The 14,757-nt window shown below is 44.8% G+C and overlaps 2 protein-coding genes across 2 annotated transcripts in view; both read right to left on the bottom strand.

Moving 5' to 3' along the window:
- Nucleotides 1-2,776: 2,776 nt before the first annotated feature.
- On the bottom strand, nt 2,777-3,483 carry LOC117890517. The gene has a single exon (XM_034795421.1). The coding sequence runs from the start codon at nt 3,458-3,460 to the stop codon at nt 2,873-2,875; it is 588 nt and encodes a 195-aa protein (XP_034651312.1). The 5' UTR covers nt 3,461-3,483; the 3' UTR covers nt 2,777-2,872.
- A 6,736-nt stretch (nt 3,484-10,219) lies between these two features.
- Nucleotides 10,220-14,757, bottom strand: part of LOC117891082 — a 46,340-nt gene continuing 41,802 nt past the window's right edge. The window contains exon 14 of the mRNA XM_034796262.1: nt 10,220-12,337. Coding sequence (XP_034652153.1) covers nt 11,163-12,337 — 1,175 coding nt within the window. The 3' untranslated portion in view covers nt 10,220-11,162. The remainder of the gene's footprint in view (nt 12,338-14,757) is intronic.

Raw genomic sequence — 14,757 nt, 5'->3', positions numbered from 1 at the left:
TACATTTGGTCGTGGGAAGTTGTATTAAGGTTCCTAATATGAGATTTCCTAACAAATCTGAGCAAATTGACTTTAGTTTCATTTTCCTACAACACTTTTTTTTTTGACTATACGAAATAAATGCACCTTGAGGCATTGAGTACCTTTCAGAATCTCATTTTCGTAAGTATATACATCTACTTTAGCTTTGTGTAATTTTGTATCGACCTAAATCAACCTATGTCATATAGTACGACTACTAACCGATGCATTGAGATCAATTTTCAAATTTTCCGAAGAGAGAAAGAATTTTTTTTTGATTTTTGAACAAGGTGGTGTGTTGAACTAAGCCGATGTTGCGTGCATTCTTCCGCGTGTGTTTCGTTATTGTTTGTCCTTAATCGTCGAAAAAGCTTTTATTAAACCCATTTTAGAATAGTAACACTATCAGATGTTGTGTGACCTTCATATCCTGGTGTAAGGATATTTGTTCTTTTAATATCCGCACAATGTCCTCCGCGAGCCATTCTGAAGCTCTAACAACAACAAACACAACCGGATCAACGGGAAAAGGTATTTTATATCTTCTTTGGCCGTTGGTTTATGAATTGTTACCAATATAACTCGCTTAAAACCGTTTTAAGAAAAGTTATGAAAAAATTAGACTTCGTTTCTATTATTTTTTCCAAGACAAACGCGTGGTCTTCATACAAATCAGGATACACTGCTTAAGAAACTTACGAAAGGAGCCCTAAAGAGGGTCCTACATAAAGCCCTAATATCCTGCAACAAAGCAAACTTGTTTTGATGTAAACAACTTTCACCAAAAACAAAATATTTGGATTCAAGTGTGAATCGCCTGTCGTTTCTATTATTTTTTCCGCCACTGTATGTACATATGTATTTACATACATAAATATGTAAATATGTAAATATGTATGTACCAGCATGGTAAATTCAATAAAGCATTACAGAGGGAGGAGGCTCAGTGTGTAGAGTCAGCTGTTGGCATTCAATAAACACATGAAACACATCCATCACTGTCTTGTCAGCTTATGCTGCACATATGTATGTATGTATGTATGTATGTACTCGTACATGCATATGTACGTACATATGTGTTGGTGGGCTCGCCGTAGCACGTTGCCGCTTTAAATTCAATGCTTAATGCCCTGGCAAGATGTCAAACGAAGCTTCGTGTTAATGGAATACGCGCCCACACCCACACCCACACCCACACCTCCACACCTATTGCCAGACACCCACTTCAAATTACGTATACGCACCGATGGCCAAGGCCTTTGGCTAAATGTAGGCGCTGTATAGGCTGTCAATGAGCGATGCCTTAAACGAAATTTCTGTCGACCAATTGCCGACTCTGCGAGCTCAAAGAAATTTCAAATTCAAATTTTTAAGAAGCAATTACCAGGCCGAGGCGTTGATGTGGCTGCTTAAACACTTTGAACTCCATACCGTGTGCAAGTAAATAAACAAATAAGAGAGCAAAAATGCGCAGAATGTGGGTGAGCGCTTTAACAGATCCGCTGACTGAGCTCCTGACTGGATGGTTAATGGTTGTCCCAGTCCCAGAAGTTATTTCAATTTTGAATGCCCGCCACATGGCCCCGGGGGGTTGGAGCGGGATAAGCCACCCCTTCGTCACTGAGTTCGCTTTTTAAATGTCTTAATGGCTAATTAAATGAAATTGAACAGGTCCGCACTTAATGGCAAGCGCTGGCGGGGCAGGTGTATTAAAAATTAATACAAAATAAGCCAACAATGTTTAGATGGGCGACGGGTGCCGCGTGGGCTGTTGGTGTTGCTGTCGTTGTGGTGGTGTGATTATTTTTATTGGTTCCTCTCCATGTCCCATGGATTTTTAATTAACTTTTCGGAATGGCGTTGCCAGGCCAACGGGGTTTTTGTGGGCAAACTTCAAACTAAAGTTGTGCCAAAAAGGCGGGCAACATTTTGTTCAAATTTAAAATGCTATCTCAGGGAGGTTTTTGTTTATTGCGCACCACATGGCGTATGATTAATGCTTGCTCTGCCTCTGCCTCTGTGTCTGCACATTTCATTAAATAAATTGTAATTTATCAAACGGCCGCCTGCCCACAAAAAGCAAATCAAATAAATTACACAAAAGTTGAACAACTTTGACCATTAAACGATGCAAGACCAAATAAGGCCAATGACGATTGTTTTATTTGCTGTTTTTGTTGGTTTTATTTGCCAACCATTTTCATTGCAATTGATTTTTGGTGTCAGCTGCACGCTCAGACAGACACATGGACAGAGACAGACATGTTCTGCCCCTGCCCTGCCCCATGCCAGGCCTTGACTCGACACGACAAGTGCTGTGGCTGCGGCTTAAGTTTGTCGGCAAATTGAAAACTTTGTTGGTTAACTTGGCTGTGAAAATAGGACTGGGCAGGAGGGGGGGAAATGCCCCAGAGCCTGGGCACATCAATACAACATTCTTTCGTCGTCATCCCAGCTATACCAACATCGCACCACAGCGGCTCCGCCTCCCAAAATAAACAGTCAACAGAACAAGCCGCCGAAACCAGGGCTTTGGGTTTCCAATTGTGGCTGGCATTTCTTGCTCCGCCCCTGATTGCATTAACCAACAACAAAAAATAAGACGAAACAAACACACAGTGGCCGCCAGGGCATGGACTAGTTGATACCCCGAGCAAGGTCTACAAATGGCTTAAAAACTCTGCCAGGATGCAAGACTTTGCCCTTTTGTTTGGGGGCAACGTAAAGGTGTTTTAATATTTAAAATAAATAAATAAATCGACAAACGGGATGAACATTAAGTTGAGTCTGAAAAGTGGATGAGGCAAGGAATGTTTGCGAGGGATTTGCGAAAAGCCTCTTATGACTTTGGTCAGCACTCGGCCTGGCACCTGCTTATGACGGACGGTGTCCGGGGCGCTTTGTGAACCAGCGCAACGGTCTCCTCGTCGTCCACCAAGACGTCCGTGCTGGAGAAGGGCGAGTGGCCAGTGATTTGGCTGTAGAGCGGCTGCATTAGTCGTATGGTGGACACACGCTCGCGCCAGGTGCGCCAGAAGTACGTCTTGTAGACGTGTCCCCCGAATTCCAAGATCATTGGACGCTCCTGCGACAGCGGGGAGGTCAGCTGTAGCTGATGGTTGACACTCACCATCATGAGGCAGCGATCGAGGTAGCGATAGAAGTTGAAGCGGATCAACTGCAGCGGAATGAGGCTGACCAGCTCGAAGCACTCGATCTCCGGATCGAGACAGTTCCCATAGCTGCTGGCCACGCTGTCGCGCTGTCCGTGCTTGTAGAAGTTGTCGCAGCCAAAGATGATGCGGCTGGAGGTGAGTGCCACGTGGTACTGGCGCAGACCTATGCCGCGTGTGTCCACCAGGGTGAATGGGTTCTCGACCAGCACCGGCTCATAGATCTCCTCGTATTCGGCGAGCAAAGTTTTCTGCACTCGAAACATTCCAATAAAAACGAGAGCGTCAGCGTCAGCGTCAGCGGCAGAGACACAGAGACAGCCACAGAAACTTTGCCAATAATTTAATTGAAATGTCAATCAAACTTTTGTAGCTCGTTTGTGTACTTTGTCTAGTATTTGCTGTCGATGCTGACACGCCTGCTGCGGCATCGAAAACTACGATTGTAGAGAGAGAGAGAGGGAGCAATGTCGCTTCAACTGCAGATCATCTGCGTAATGCAAATCGGGGATAAGTCGAAGCTAAAAGTTGCACAGGAATTTAAATTGGATGGTGGAAAGCGGCAGGGCCAGCGGCAGAGTCATTCAGCATGGATGATGGCACAAAATACTTGCATTAGGACTGCACTCAGTCGAAGGATAAGCGACAGCGTTGATGAGCATAATGATGCCAGGAGCTGGCTGCAGAACTTCCACTGGGTGCTGGCACATCCATGCCCTCAGCCAGTTTGTTCTTTGATGGCAACATTTGACAAACAGAAGGCGAACCTGCTGACAGCACAGACAATTGCCCAATGATTGTTTGATTAAATTTACAAAAAGTTACCAAAAACTTACTTGCCATTTCCCAGCGTAACTGCTGGAAGAGTCCTGGGCTGAGAGTACAACCAGAGAGTCTGCCAGTGCCCCAGGGCTCTTTTGCACTCCATTTTAATGGTTTTTTTTGTTGCTGTTGCTGCTTCGACACGGTTACTAGTTCTTGGCCATAATCTTGGCTTATGACTGCCACAGTTCACTTTCATTCTCGCTCTTCCCTTTTTCCTTTTTACGCTGTCAAACACTTTTAAAATATTCTGATTTATGGCAAACTTTCTCCTTGCGTTCTCAACTTTTCACAGTTTGCCAGTTGGCACTTTCCGCGTCCTTGTACGGTTGAAGGCGGGAATACTTACTGTGACTGCAACTGGCAACGGCATTGCCACTGATGCTGTTGCTGCTGCTGCTGCTGTTGCTGCTACTGCAATTGGCGACAAATTATAAAAGAAAACTCGTTGTGTCTTTTGCTATGCTTCCTCCTAGTTGCAAGCAAGCAGCGCGGGCGGAGTAGGGCGATGCCCGAGCTGCGGGCTCCTGCTGCTGCTCACTTTGTCAGCCATTTAATTTAGCGACGCTTGCAACTGCTTCTGGGCAGGGGCAGGAGGGGTGTAAAGAGTTGGAGCGCCAAGTACTGTGTCAAGTGGCATCCGTGCAGCTTTCAAAGCAATTAGTTGCAAGAAAATTACAAGAACACATCCAGACGAATAGTCAAGCATAAATTATGCCAGCCTTCGAGCTTATCTTCATCTGCAAACTCCTGCAGCCTCTTGACTTTGCTAATTTTCTCGAATTTTCTCCCTGGCATATCTGCTGCCTGGCGGTAATCCGTTCTTGATTAAGTGTCAGGCAGGCCATCGCCCTTGACTGTCACAAATCCCACAATGCAATATATTTATGACCATTTGAACCGTATGGACCATTCGTATGCAGTATACAAAATGAGGTTTGCTGCGGTCTTGCTGAAAATTTGTGGAATTAATTAAAATTGTCTCATTTGGCATGTTTGTGATGTCAGTCTCCATTAATTTCAGGGCTCGTTGAGCAGCCGGCAAGTGTGTTGAGTTGAAGATGTGCCTCATTGTGGGCCTACGTTAAGGATACTCAGGACGACGAGAATGTATGCCACAACTAATGTGGCTTTGTCCCACCTTTGTCGTTTGGGGCAATTAATGCCGCAAATTTGTTTCATTATCACCGTTCACCGGATTTGAATCACTTGAATTTCATTTTGCTTTGTCCGATTACAGCTCCATCTGCAGTTGAATTAAATTCCTCTTCAGCTCTTTGCCAAGCCAATTTACCTGCGGGGGGCGGCTGTCTGCTCTTCTGCTCTTCTACAAGAGCTAAATCCTAAATGCAGTAATTATTGTACGTGAGAGCACATCACTCGAGAGTGTTTGTGTTATTTTGCTTGTTTTATGTTGAGCGATTTTGCGCTTTTCAAATTTAAAAACATTTCGCGTTTTGATTCTTAAATGCGGCGCCAGCTAAAACAACAGTTGAGGCTTACTCATACATATGTATTTCCTACATGTATACATATTTTCTACATGTATACATATTTCCTACATGTATACATATTTCCTACATTTGTACGTACATATGGCTGCAGTATTATTTCCGCGCGGGTAACAGGCAGCTTACGGATACGGATGAGGATGCGGATACGGATGTGTGTTGTGTTGTGCTGTTGCTGCGGATGCTGTACCTAGGTTGCACACACACAAACTGTGTACATGTATTTTCCTTACAGTTATTGTGGATTTGTTGCATCATCTAATGTTTTTTTGTTGCATTGGATTATTGTATTTTAATTGGAATCAAATAATATAAGAGCTGTGTGCAAGGGTATTTAAAGCGTCGGCTGCTTGATACTGACACTCCCTGTTTTTGTACATTGAGCACATAAAATCCCTACAATACTAAAAATTAAGTATACGCATGTGAAGTGAGTTTTATTTAATGACTTCATCTGGCCGCACAGGTCTGTGGGCTAAATATTATGTGGCTTGTGAATGGAATGCAATCAGAGCGAAACTATTGGAGTGGATGATAATGGAAGCCTGTTGTGTGCTTCAAGGGAGGCGGCAGGGGAAAGGTGACAGCGGGGAAGTGCTGACTGGCAGGAAGTGCAGGAAGTTTTAATGTCTGATGAGAGTACAAAGCAGGAGATGCAGAAGGGAAACACGTGTAACATTTACGAGCAAAAGCAAAGCCGGAACTAAAGTACTTATCATACAAATACACACATTTATCCTTTATAGCCAATAAGTCATTGGGCGAAATATTCCGGTGCCCCAGGCTCGATATCCCAAACAACAATTGTCTCTGTCAACTTTTGGTGCCTAGTAGTTTCTCCTTTGTTATCTCAATCGGCAGCTGGCAGCAAACAGACACACACATATGTATGTATGTACGTATAGGTATTTCTACGAATAGTGTGCACACTTTTACATTCCATTCACAGCATCCTCACACGTCTGGAGCCATTCTTAGATCCCAGCATTTGGCGCTTATCGCAGATCTTATGCCAAAACTGCCAACCGGCACATTTTCCACAATTGCTTCTTGTAACTGACACATCAACCACGTACAAATTTAAACGTAAACGTAAACGTGAATGTAAACGTAAGAAAACGCATTCGCACACACTCGGTGTCGGAGGCGTAGGCGTAGTCGGAGTCCTCGCTGTCGCATTGGGGCTCTGTGGCTGAGCTGGAACACAGAAGCTGAGATGTGATATGCCATTGTCGTTCGCACTGCCAAGAGATGTTTGAATTTCGCCTCGAGATGTGCATGTTGGTTGGGCCAAAAAAGTGCGTGAACTTTGACTCTAGGGATGGGAACTTCGTCTCAATTCTCTTCTGAAAATAGTTCGAGAATTCCTATCAAGGCTGTCACCTTCGCTCAACAATGGTCTCTAAATCCTATGCATAACAGATCACGGGCTCATCTCTAATGCAAATGGATGCCCAAACCCCCTCCCAGTCGGCACCTCTGTGGCTGTTTTTTGCTCTTCCCTTTCCTCGTTTGGGATGGAATCTTTTGAACTTGAGGTGGCAGATTTAGTTTATGTGTCGGCAGCTTCCTAATGCAATTCACGTGTGCACATATGCACATGCAATTGTGTGAGGTTCTGCCGGGGGGGTGGCATATTACGTATGCGATTAAAGAATTTCAATGGTCGTGCTAGAAGTTCATTTCTATTTTGCAAATGTCTGACAGAGCAGGACATGAAGCCACTGAAGTTTGCAGCTGGTTGGCATGTTTACAAATGCACTAAAAATATTTTACAAGCATCATCGTTTGAGCTGACATCTCACATACATATGCAAATGTGCTTGAAATATTTGTGCAATATATTTTTGCAGCTTATGCAAGGCATGAGTCATCTTTTGCTGAATTATGTCTGTGTAAACAGGACAGCTGCAGATAAAGCCATAAACGGCCCAAAAATATTTGAGAAGAGCCTCGCAGATGGCGTGGTACGACCAATGAAATGTAATTAAAATTCATTTAAGTTTAACAAATTTAAAGGCCTAAATTGTGATCCACCATTCGCTCTTTACTGGCAGTTGCAGAAACTTTGCGATGGTCGTTGCTTGCTGAATGCTTAGTACTCCGTTTATTTTGAGTATATTAATTAGTTCCTCCGCTGCAAAGCGACTTCTCGCTCCCTTCTAGAGAGCAACAGAAAAAAAATCACAAGTCTAATGTGATTTCTGTCGTTTTTTTCTTGCTACACATATTACCATTATTTTGGGCACAGAGCCATCTGCTGTTAATAAGGTGTTGAGCAATTTAATTTTATTGTTTTTGATAGTACCCCCTGGCACGCACACACACAGGCACGGCCTCCTTTAATTTTAATTGGCTACAGCACGAGCAGAGCGAGCCCGAACAAGCGGTGTCCTTGCCAACAGCATGTTACCCTATCACAGCCCAGCTCCAGCCCAATTCCCGGATATGTACGAGTATGTGTGTGTGTGTGTGTGTGCAAATGCATGTGTGTTTGTTTGTTAGCTTGTTTGCCTTCTTGCCATTCGTTTCTTTTTATTATTCCTCATCGCTTTTTGTTCTTTTCGGTCTTTGGCAAGTCGTTAACATGTTTTTATTTAATGCCAAAGAAATTGCCATTGGCATTTATTGCCGTAATTAAGTGATGCCAACAACAAAAAAATGCTCAAAAACTGCCACACACAATCAGACGTTAGGGGAGCAGACCAGGTCATGCCAGGCCAGGGCAGGGCACAACCCAGTCAGCCATCAAACACCAGCAATGGCTTCAGCATCGACATCGACACCGACATGGAAATAAATTTGTTCGAGCCACTGTTTAAGATTTTGCAATTGCCCGCCCGACGATGAAAAAAGCAATTTGGTTTTCTTCTCTGCTAAGTGCCATTTTCATGGTTTAGAGAACGACCTGCTGCTCCTCCGTCTGGCATTGTACATAGAGAGCATCTTCCACTTACATCGTTACTGCAGCCGTCCCCCTCCCGGCAGCCTCCACTCATTTTGCTTTGAAATTTATGACCCAGTTTTTCTGGGAGGGAAGATGAAGTTTTTGGCTCTGACTTTGGCGCGCTTCTGCAACAGGCGTTTAATTAAATGTTCCGAAAATCTACTCTTGAGCAACAAGCCGCCGCTGTGCTGAAGCACCTCAAACACAGGCCCCTCAGGTCATTGCATCTAATGAAATGTGTTTAGGCATTGAACTTGAAGTTCGAGCAAGTTCATCTTTATTTGATCAACTTAAAGGCACAAATTGTCATGCTTAAGTGATATTTTGGCTTTATTTTTAACCACTTTGAATGCCAGACAATTCCTTTTCAATTGGTCAACTATCACGCACCGTTTACCATGGAGTTAATTGTTTAAACCTTTCGTGCTACACCCTTTTTGCTCTGGCAGGGCGAAAGCTGATTTTAATTACCATGAAAAACGTTTGCTTTTAATGGTTGGTGGTGTGGGGTGAACAAAAGCTGGCGTAGGATTCAGTCGGGAAATGCGTGGCTGCGGGGGACTCCAATTGAACCAATAAATGCCCATATTTCGTTCGCTTTTCCATGCCAATGTGAAAGTTTATAAAAAAAAGTATAAAAATCAGTTTCCGGCGACAGTCGTTAACAGTGGAAAATGCCTCGTTTACGTATACGCTTATTTCAGCGGATTTTCAGACACTCTCAGCCGCCGATGCTGCAGCTCTCTCACTGACTATTGTCCTGGTTGGCTGGGGTGCGCATATGTTGAAAGTTTAATTAATGTCGTCACGAGCTTGAACTGCAAGGAAAAAGTTGTTCTCTGTGCGAGTAAATAAGCCCAAAAAAAAGCAGCAGCTAATGTACATATATGTATGTATGTGCTGATATCTGTGTATATCCGTGGCAGACATATTTATTCAGGCATATTTGTTGGAGTGAAATGATTGAAATTCAATTTAAAGAAAACTCGAGAACGTGCCGCTGCTCTAACTGAATTCTGCTTAAAATTCAATACACACAGCCACGTAGGCACACATCCTGGAAGTCCTTTATGGGTCTGATAACACCCAAGAGAGCGGTGTGGGGGCGTGGGCAATACTGTCATCCTGTTTGGAAAATTTTAATTTGAAACACAAACAGAAAGGGAAAACAAAGCAGAAGAGAGAAGGAACTTAAAGAACAGAAGAGAGTAGGAAACAAAACAACATCCGATGAGGCGGAACCAACGCGACGGCCGTAAAACATTTAAATTAACGTCTCCTTCAAAACAGTTACACAGCAAGAGTGTCCTTAGTGAGTGTGTCACAGTGTGCGTGTGTGCGTGTGTGTTGGAGAGAGTTGAAAAGGCATTTCCGGAATGGCAGACATAAATGGCAAAAAGGGTCACACACAGGCATGTCCATAAAGATAAAAGCCATAACATGCTCATAAAGGATGCGCAAGGAAAGACGACAACACTTTTCGTCGCTTGGCCACACCCACACCCCGGTACAGATAGGCGTGGCCAGATATGTAGTACGCACTCGGCAGTGCAATGTCTGCTCCGATAAGGTGCTGAGGAGGCTGTTCAAATTGTATCCCACGCTGCGTATGCCTAATGAGAGAACTTGAGTCTCCAGGCGGTGAAAAGAATTATCATTCGTGCATCCATTTGATTCGGCATTTATTGAATTGCTTTAAACAACATTTAAGCCATACATTTAATGTATTTTCCACTTAATAACAGCGATGCTTAACTACATTCATCGAATACATACAATAAACACTTGTTTTACTTTACAATTGTGAAGTGTGTGTAATTTGGAAAATATTTATAATATTGCAGCTAATTATGTATACACGAACAAATTAATTCATCAGAAATTTTAACTACAATTACATATACATTTTCGCATATTTATTTGGGGTTTTTTCCATGTAGTTTGTGTTTAGTTTTGTTTTGTTTTTGTTTTGTTTTGGCAGAGATATGTATATTAAACAGTTTCCATCAACAAACTTATTGTTAAATTGTATACAGAGAGAGACTGCACTGCGTTGGAACGTATTGTGTTAGTATTTTAATTGGATCGGCACTTAGACATGACTTAATTAATTAAGCAGCAAATGCATTTCACCGTCATTATAATTTGAACAACTATTGGAAATGATTCGTTGCCATTTTCAATTAGTATGCAATTTATGTTGCAATTATTCACATGCATGAAATGTGCATAAATTCAATTAAATAGCCAGGCCCAAAACACATGACTTTCCAGCAAAATGTTGTCTGTGTCTGGGGCTCCTTGGTTTGTTTGCCTTTCGCCTGGGTCTCCTGCATTTTGGCTTGGGCAAAATATATTCACAGCATTAAGGGGCTCATTATGGCTGCAAATCATTTTGCTAAGCAATATGCAAATCCCTGACCCGACACTCTTCACTGTCCTTTCACTGAAGTCAGGTGTTTTAGGGCCCTGGGGGGCGTGTCTTATCTCTAGCTTTAGCTCAATCGTAACGATATCTACAGACGAGTATAGTAAGTGGCTAATGGAAATACAATTTAAAGTCTTTGGTTATTCAATTTGCGTAAACATAAACTATAAACCAAACAGGAATGCCAGGCCAAAAACCACCTGAAAGAGAGTTTGAAACTCCTTTGCCTCGTTGCCTCTGCCTTTAGCTTTCCTAAATCTTTATACAGAAACCTCTTTGGTGTACTTTGAACGATCGTTCAGATCCAAGACCAACTTATCCGGCCGCTTGGGACGCGTTGCGCCACCACTGCCACTTGTGGAGTTGTTCGAGGCATTCGAAACGTTCGACACATTGCCCAGCGAGGGCGCTGGGGCTGGATCAGGCGCGGATTGGGGCAACTCCTCCCCAACATCCTGCTGTTGCTGCTGCTCCTGCTCCTCCTCCTCCTCTTTCGTGGAGCTGGTGTACAGCACAATGTCGTCTGTGGAATGCGCGGCCTTGGCAGCGGCTAGGGCCACGCTCACACTGCGATCGAGTAGCAGCTCGCTGCTGCGCGACTGCACCTGGCTCTGGACCGTGGCGCCGTTCGGCTGGACGTGGCTGTGGGTCTGGGCCTGGGTGCAGCTGCCGCTGCGTCGGCGGCCACTAAGCTTATACTTACTTCTACAGTTATCACAAATTTGATACGTAATGCAGACGTCGGCCTCGAGCAGGTTGCGGGGCGCACGCTTGCAGCTGGGGGGCGGCGTGTTGGTGGCCGCCGAGCGCACGGCCGGGCGCCGCTGCCGCAGCGTGTGGTCCTGGTCGAGGTCCTCCGACTGCGAACACATGCAGTCCAGCTTGATGTTGGCAAAGCTGATGCTGCCCTCCTGCTGGGGCGAGCCCATATGGTCGCAGGCGCTGCGCGGCGGACAGCAGTAGTAATGCTCCTTGGACGCGTCCAGGCAGCGGCTGCAGATGATGTGACCGTCGGCGGTGCGACGGAGCAGCTGCTCCCGGAAATCGTCACCGCTGAGCTCCGTGTTGATGGCTCGCTCCTCGTACGCCGTCGAGGGTGGCGTCGACGAGGGTGGCGTCTCCAGGACCATTGTGGGTATGCTTGTGCGGCCACTGCCGCTGCCAGTGCCGCCACCCCGGCCATTCGCATTGAGGTTCTGCTGATTGTATTTCTGCATTTCCGCGTTCAGCGCCAACAGTGGCAGGGCACTTTGACGCGCTGCCGCATGTCCGGCCGCCACGGCCATCATGCCACCGGAGGTCTTCAGTCCATCGAGCAGGCTCGATATCGTCATCACGGCCACCCCCTTGGGCGGTGCCATCTCCTGTATGCGCTGCAGCTGCATGCTCAGCTGGCGGATCTCCTCCAGTGCCTCCTGGTCGGACAATTTGTTTTCTGTTTCAAGAAATGAAGGAACAAAAAATTGTATTTATCCGTGGCGACAGTGGCAAACAAAAGCGAACCGCGGAAAAGCCTCTCAGTGTCACCCCTTGTCAGCCTTCCCTTTCTTTCCATTCTGCCAACTTTAGCACTAAAAAAGTTCCACGTCCATGTCAAAAGTTTCAGCCAGAGTCCCCGACCCAAAACCGAACCAAGCCCCGATCCGAGACCGTAAATTTAAATGCGTAATGTATGTAGCTGCTGGGGAAATGTGGAAATGGCAACGAAAGTTCTTGGTTGTAGGAGCAGGAGCCAGTTGTGGCTGCGGCGACTTGGGTTTTGATTCCAGTCCTCCATGTTGGCCCGAATGATGAATGGCCGTTCGATTCAACTGAAAGCCTGTCAGTATGATTTAAGCGTGGTCCACCTACCGGGCCAGCAGGCCGAACTTTCGAATACTATAAAATACTAAGAAGGATAACAAATATTCAACGCTGCTCTGGGACTGCAGACGAACATTCCCATTAAAACATTTCAGGGCAAAGGGCAACACTCTCACTGTAAAGGCGACACTGCCCACAGTTTGGGAAGAGTATTTTCAAGAGCATCAAGTTTGCTTTGTTATTTTGTTGTTGTTTTTTGCTGCTGCTTTGTTTGCCGCTGAATTTAGATTTATGGCTGCGAAATTAAGCGAGTCGAGTGGAGCAGTCAGTCGGTCGACAGTGGCAAAAATTGAATTTATTATGTGAGTGCCGTGCTTCGTCTCTTAGTATGCAACACAAAATGTTCTTCCGTTGCTGTGCCTCCTTTTCGCCATCAAAATATTTAAAATTCGCCACAGCTGCATGTGTATGTGTCTGTGTGTGTGTGTGTGTGTGTGTGTTTGGGCGAGTGTTTGCCACTTTGTGATTGTTCAATTTAAATATGCAAATTGAGAGCCGCTTAAAAAACTCGACTAGCGCAACAAAAAAAAACACTCGCGACTAAAGTAGCGAAATGAAGGCCCAAAAAAATGCGAAAAAATAAATGAATGAAAATAACAATGAGAAAAAAAAAGAAATGTAAATTTAACGCACAATTTACGCAGCCACAAAAATGGGCAAGGTTTTTTGTGTTAGAATAGAAATACGAGTAATAAAAAATTAAATAAAAGCCATGCCAACCACTAAAAGATGCAGAGAGAGACACAGAGGTCGAGTGGTGATAAAACATTAAAACATAAAGCGTCGCTCTCTTGCAATAAAAATGCTGAAGAGCGTTGCAAATGAAAAAGGTTCGCCATGAAACGCAATAGGAGACCGAGACCCAGCGATAATAATGCGGGGACTACAGAGTCTCCAAGGACAGCATCAGCGCTTGTAAATTCTAAGGAGAGAAATACTCCATATCTTTGCTGTTGTTAAAGTTATACATTAATATGTTGAGGGATTTGGCATAGATTCAATGTTCCATGTCCATTAGGATGTGGTTGAATGGCAAACAATTTCTAACAATTTTCTCCTGAAAATCAAATGTATGTGCACCTTTCACCCAAACTTTTGATCAATTGTTATTCCATTGAATTTCTTGCTAAAAGTTGAGATTGCTCAATGAAAATCGATGGTTACCCTGGCTACCAACCTGATGATCTATGACTGCCCCTTAGCACAGAAGTGCTTCAAATGGTGGCTGGTGGCTGGTGGCTAGAGAACTTTAAAGCCAAAACTTGGCAGAAACTTAATTGGCTTACAGAGCACACACCACACACACCTGCAGCTGCAGGGCGCCAGTACCCACTACCCACTACCCACAACCCAGTTGGACTCGCACCAGCGTCCTCGTTGCTGGATGATGGCTCACTTGAGTGCCCTGCCAGAGACGCCACAAATGGTACACATAGTTGTTTATACATCAAAGCCAGCGAAGCGATAAACAAATATGGCGTCGGCGGCAGCTTGGCGGAAGTTTGTGCTTCGTAGCTATTTCCTTCCTTGCTCAACACACACGAGCACACACACAGGCACACACACAGGCACAAGCACACACAGACACATGGACAAGCAGAAGCACAGAGAATCCCTTAAGTTAACCACAAAAGGAGAGTCGAGCAGCAGAGAGGATTGGGTGCTAAGACTGTAGATTGTACGAGCCAAAGCACATAAATCAGTAGTCAAAGCTGTCACTAGATATGGCTAGGGACATGTACTCCCCGCGCTGTCACTCCCCGCTCCCCGCTCCACACTCCACTCCAAACCCTTCGCATTCCATGACGCGCGTCTAGACTTTGGAGATAAAAGGGAAAGTGAAGCTGCCGCCGCCGCCGCCGCCGCCTGTTTCGCTCATTTTTTAATTTGCAAAATAATATGACATAAATAAAGCTCGAGACCAGGCAGCAAAGGACTTCATCAGCAGGCCTCCATTGCCATTCGCCCATTATCCCACTCCCCAGTTCGCCT

The sequence above is a fragment of the Drosophila subobscura genome, chromosome E (assembly GCF_008121235.1).
Source record: "Drosophila subobscura isolate 14011-0131.10 chromosome E, UCBerk_Dsub_1.0, whole genome shotgun sequence".
NCBI lineage: Eukaryota > Metazoa > Arthropoda > Insecta > Diptera > Drosophilidae > Drosophila > Drosophila subobscura.
The sequence above is the reverse complement of the archived record's forward strand: the minus strand, read 5'-3'. Positions and strand labels throughout refer to the sequence as shown.

Coding starts and splice junctions, on each gene's coding strand:
- LOC117890517 (XM_034795421.1), bottom strand. CDS start 3,460: ATGTTTCGAGTGCAGAAAACTTTGCTCGCCGAATACGAGGAGATCTAT.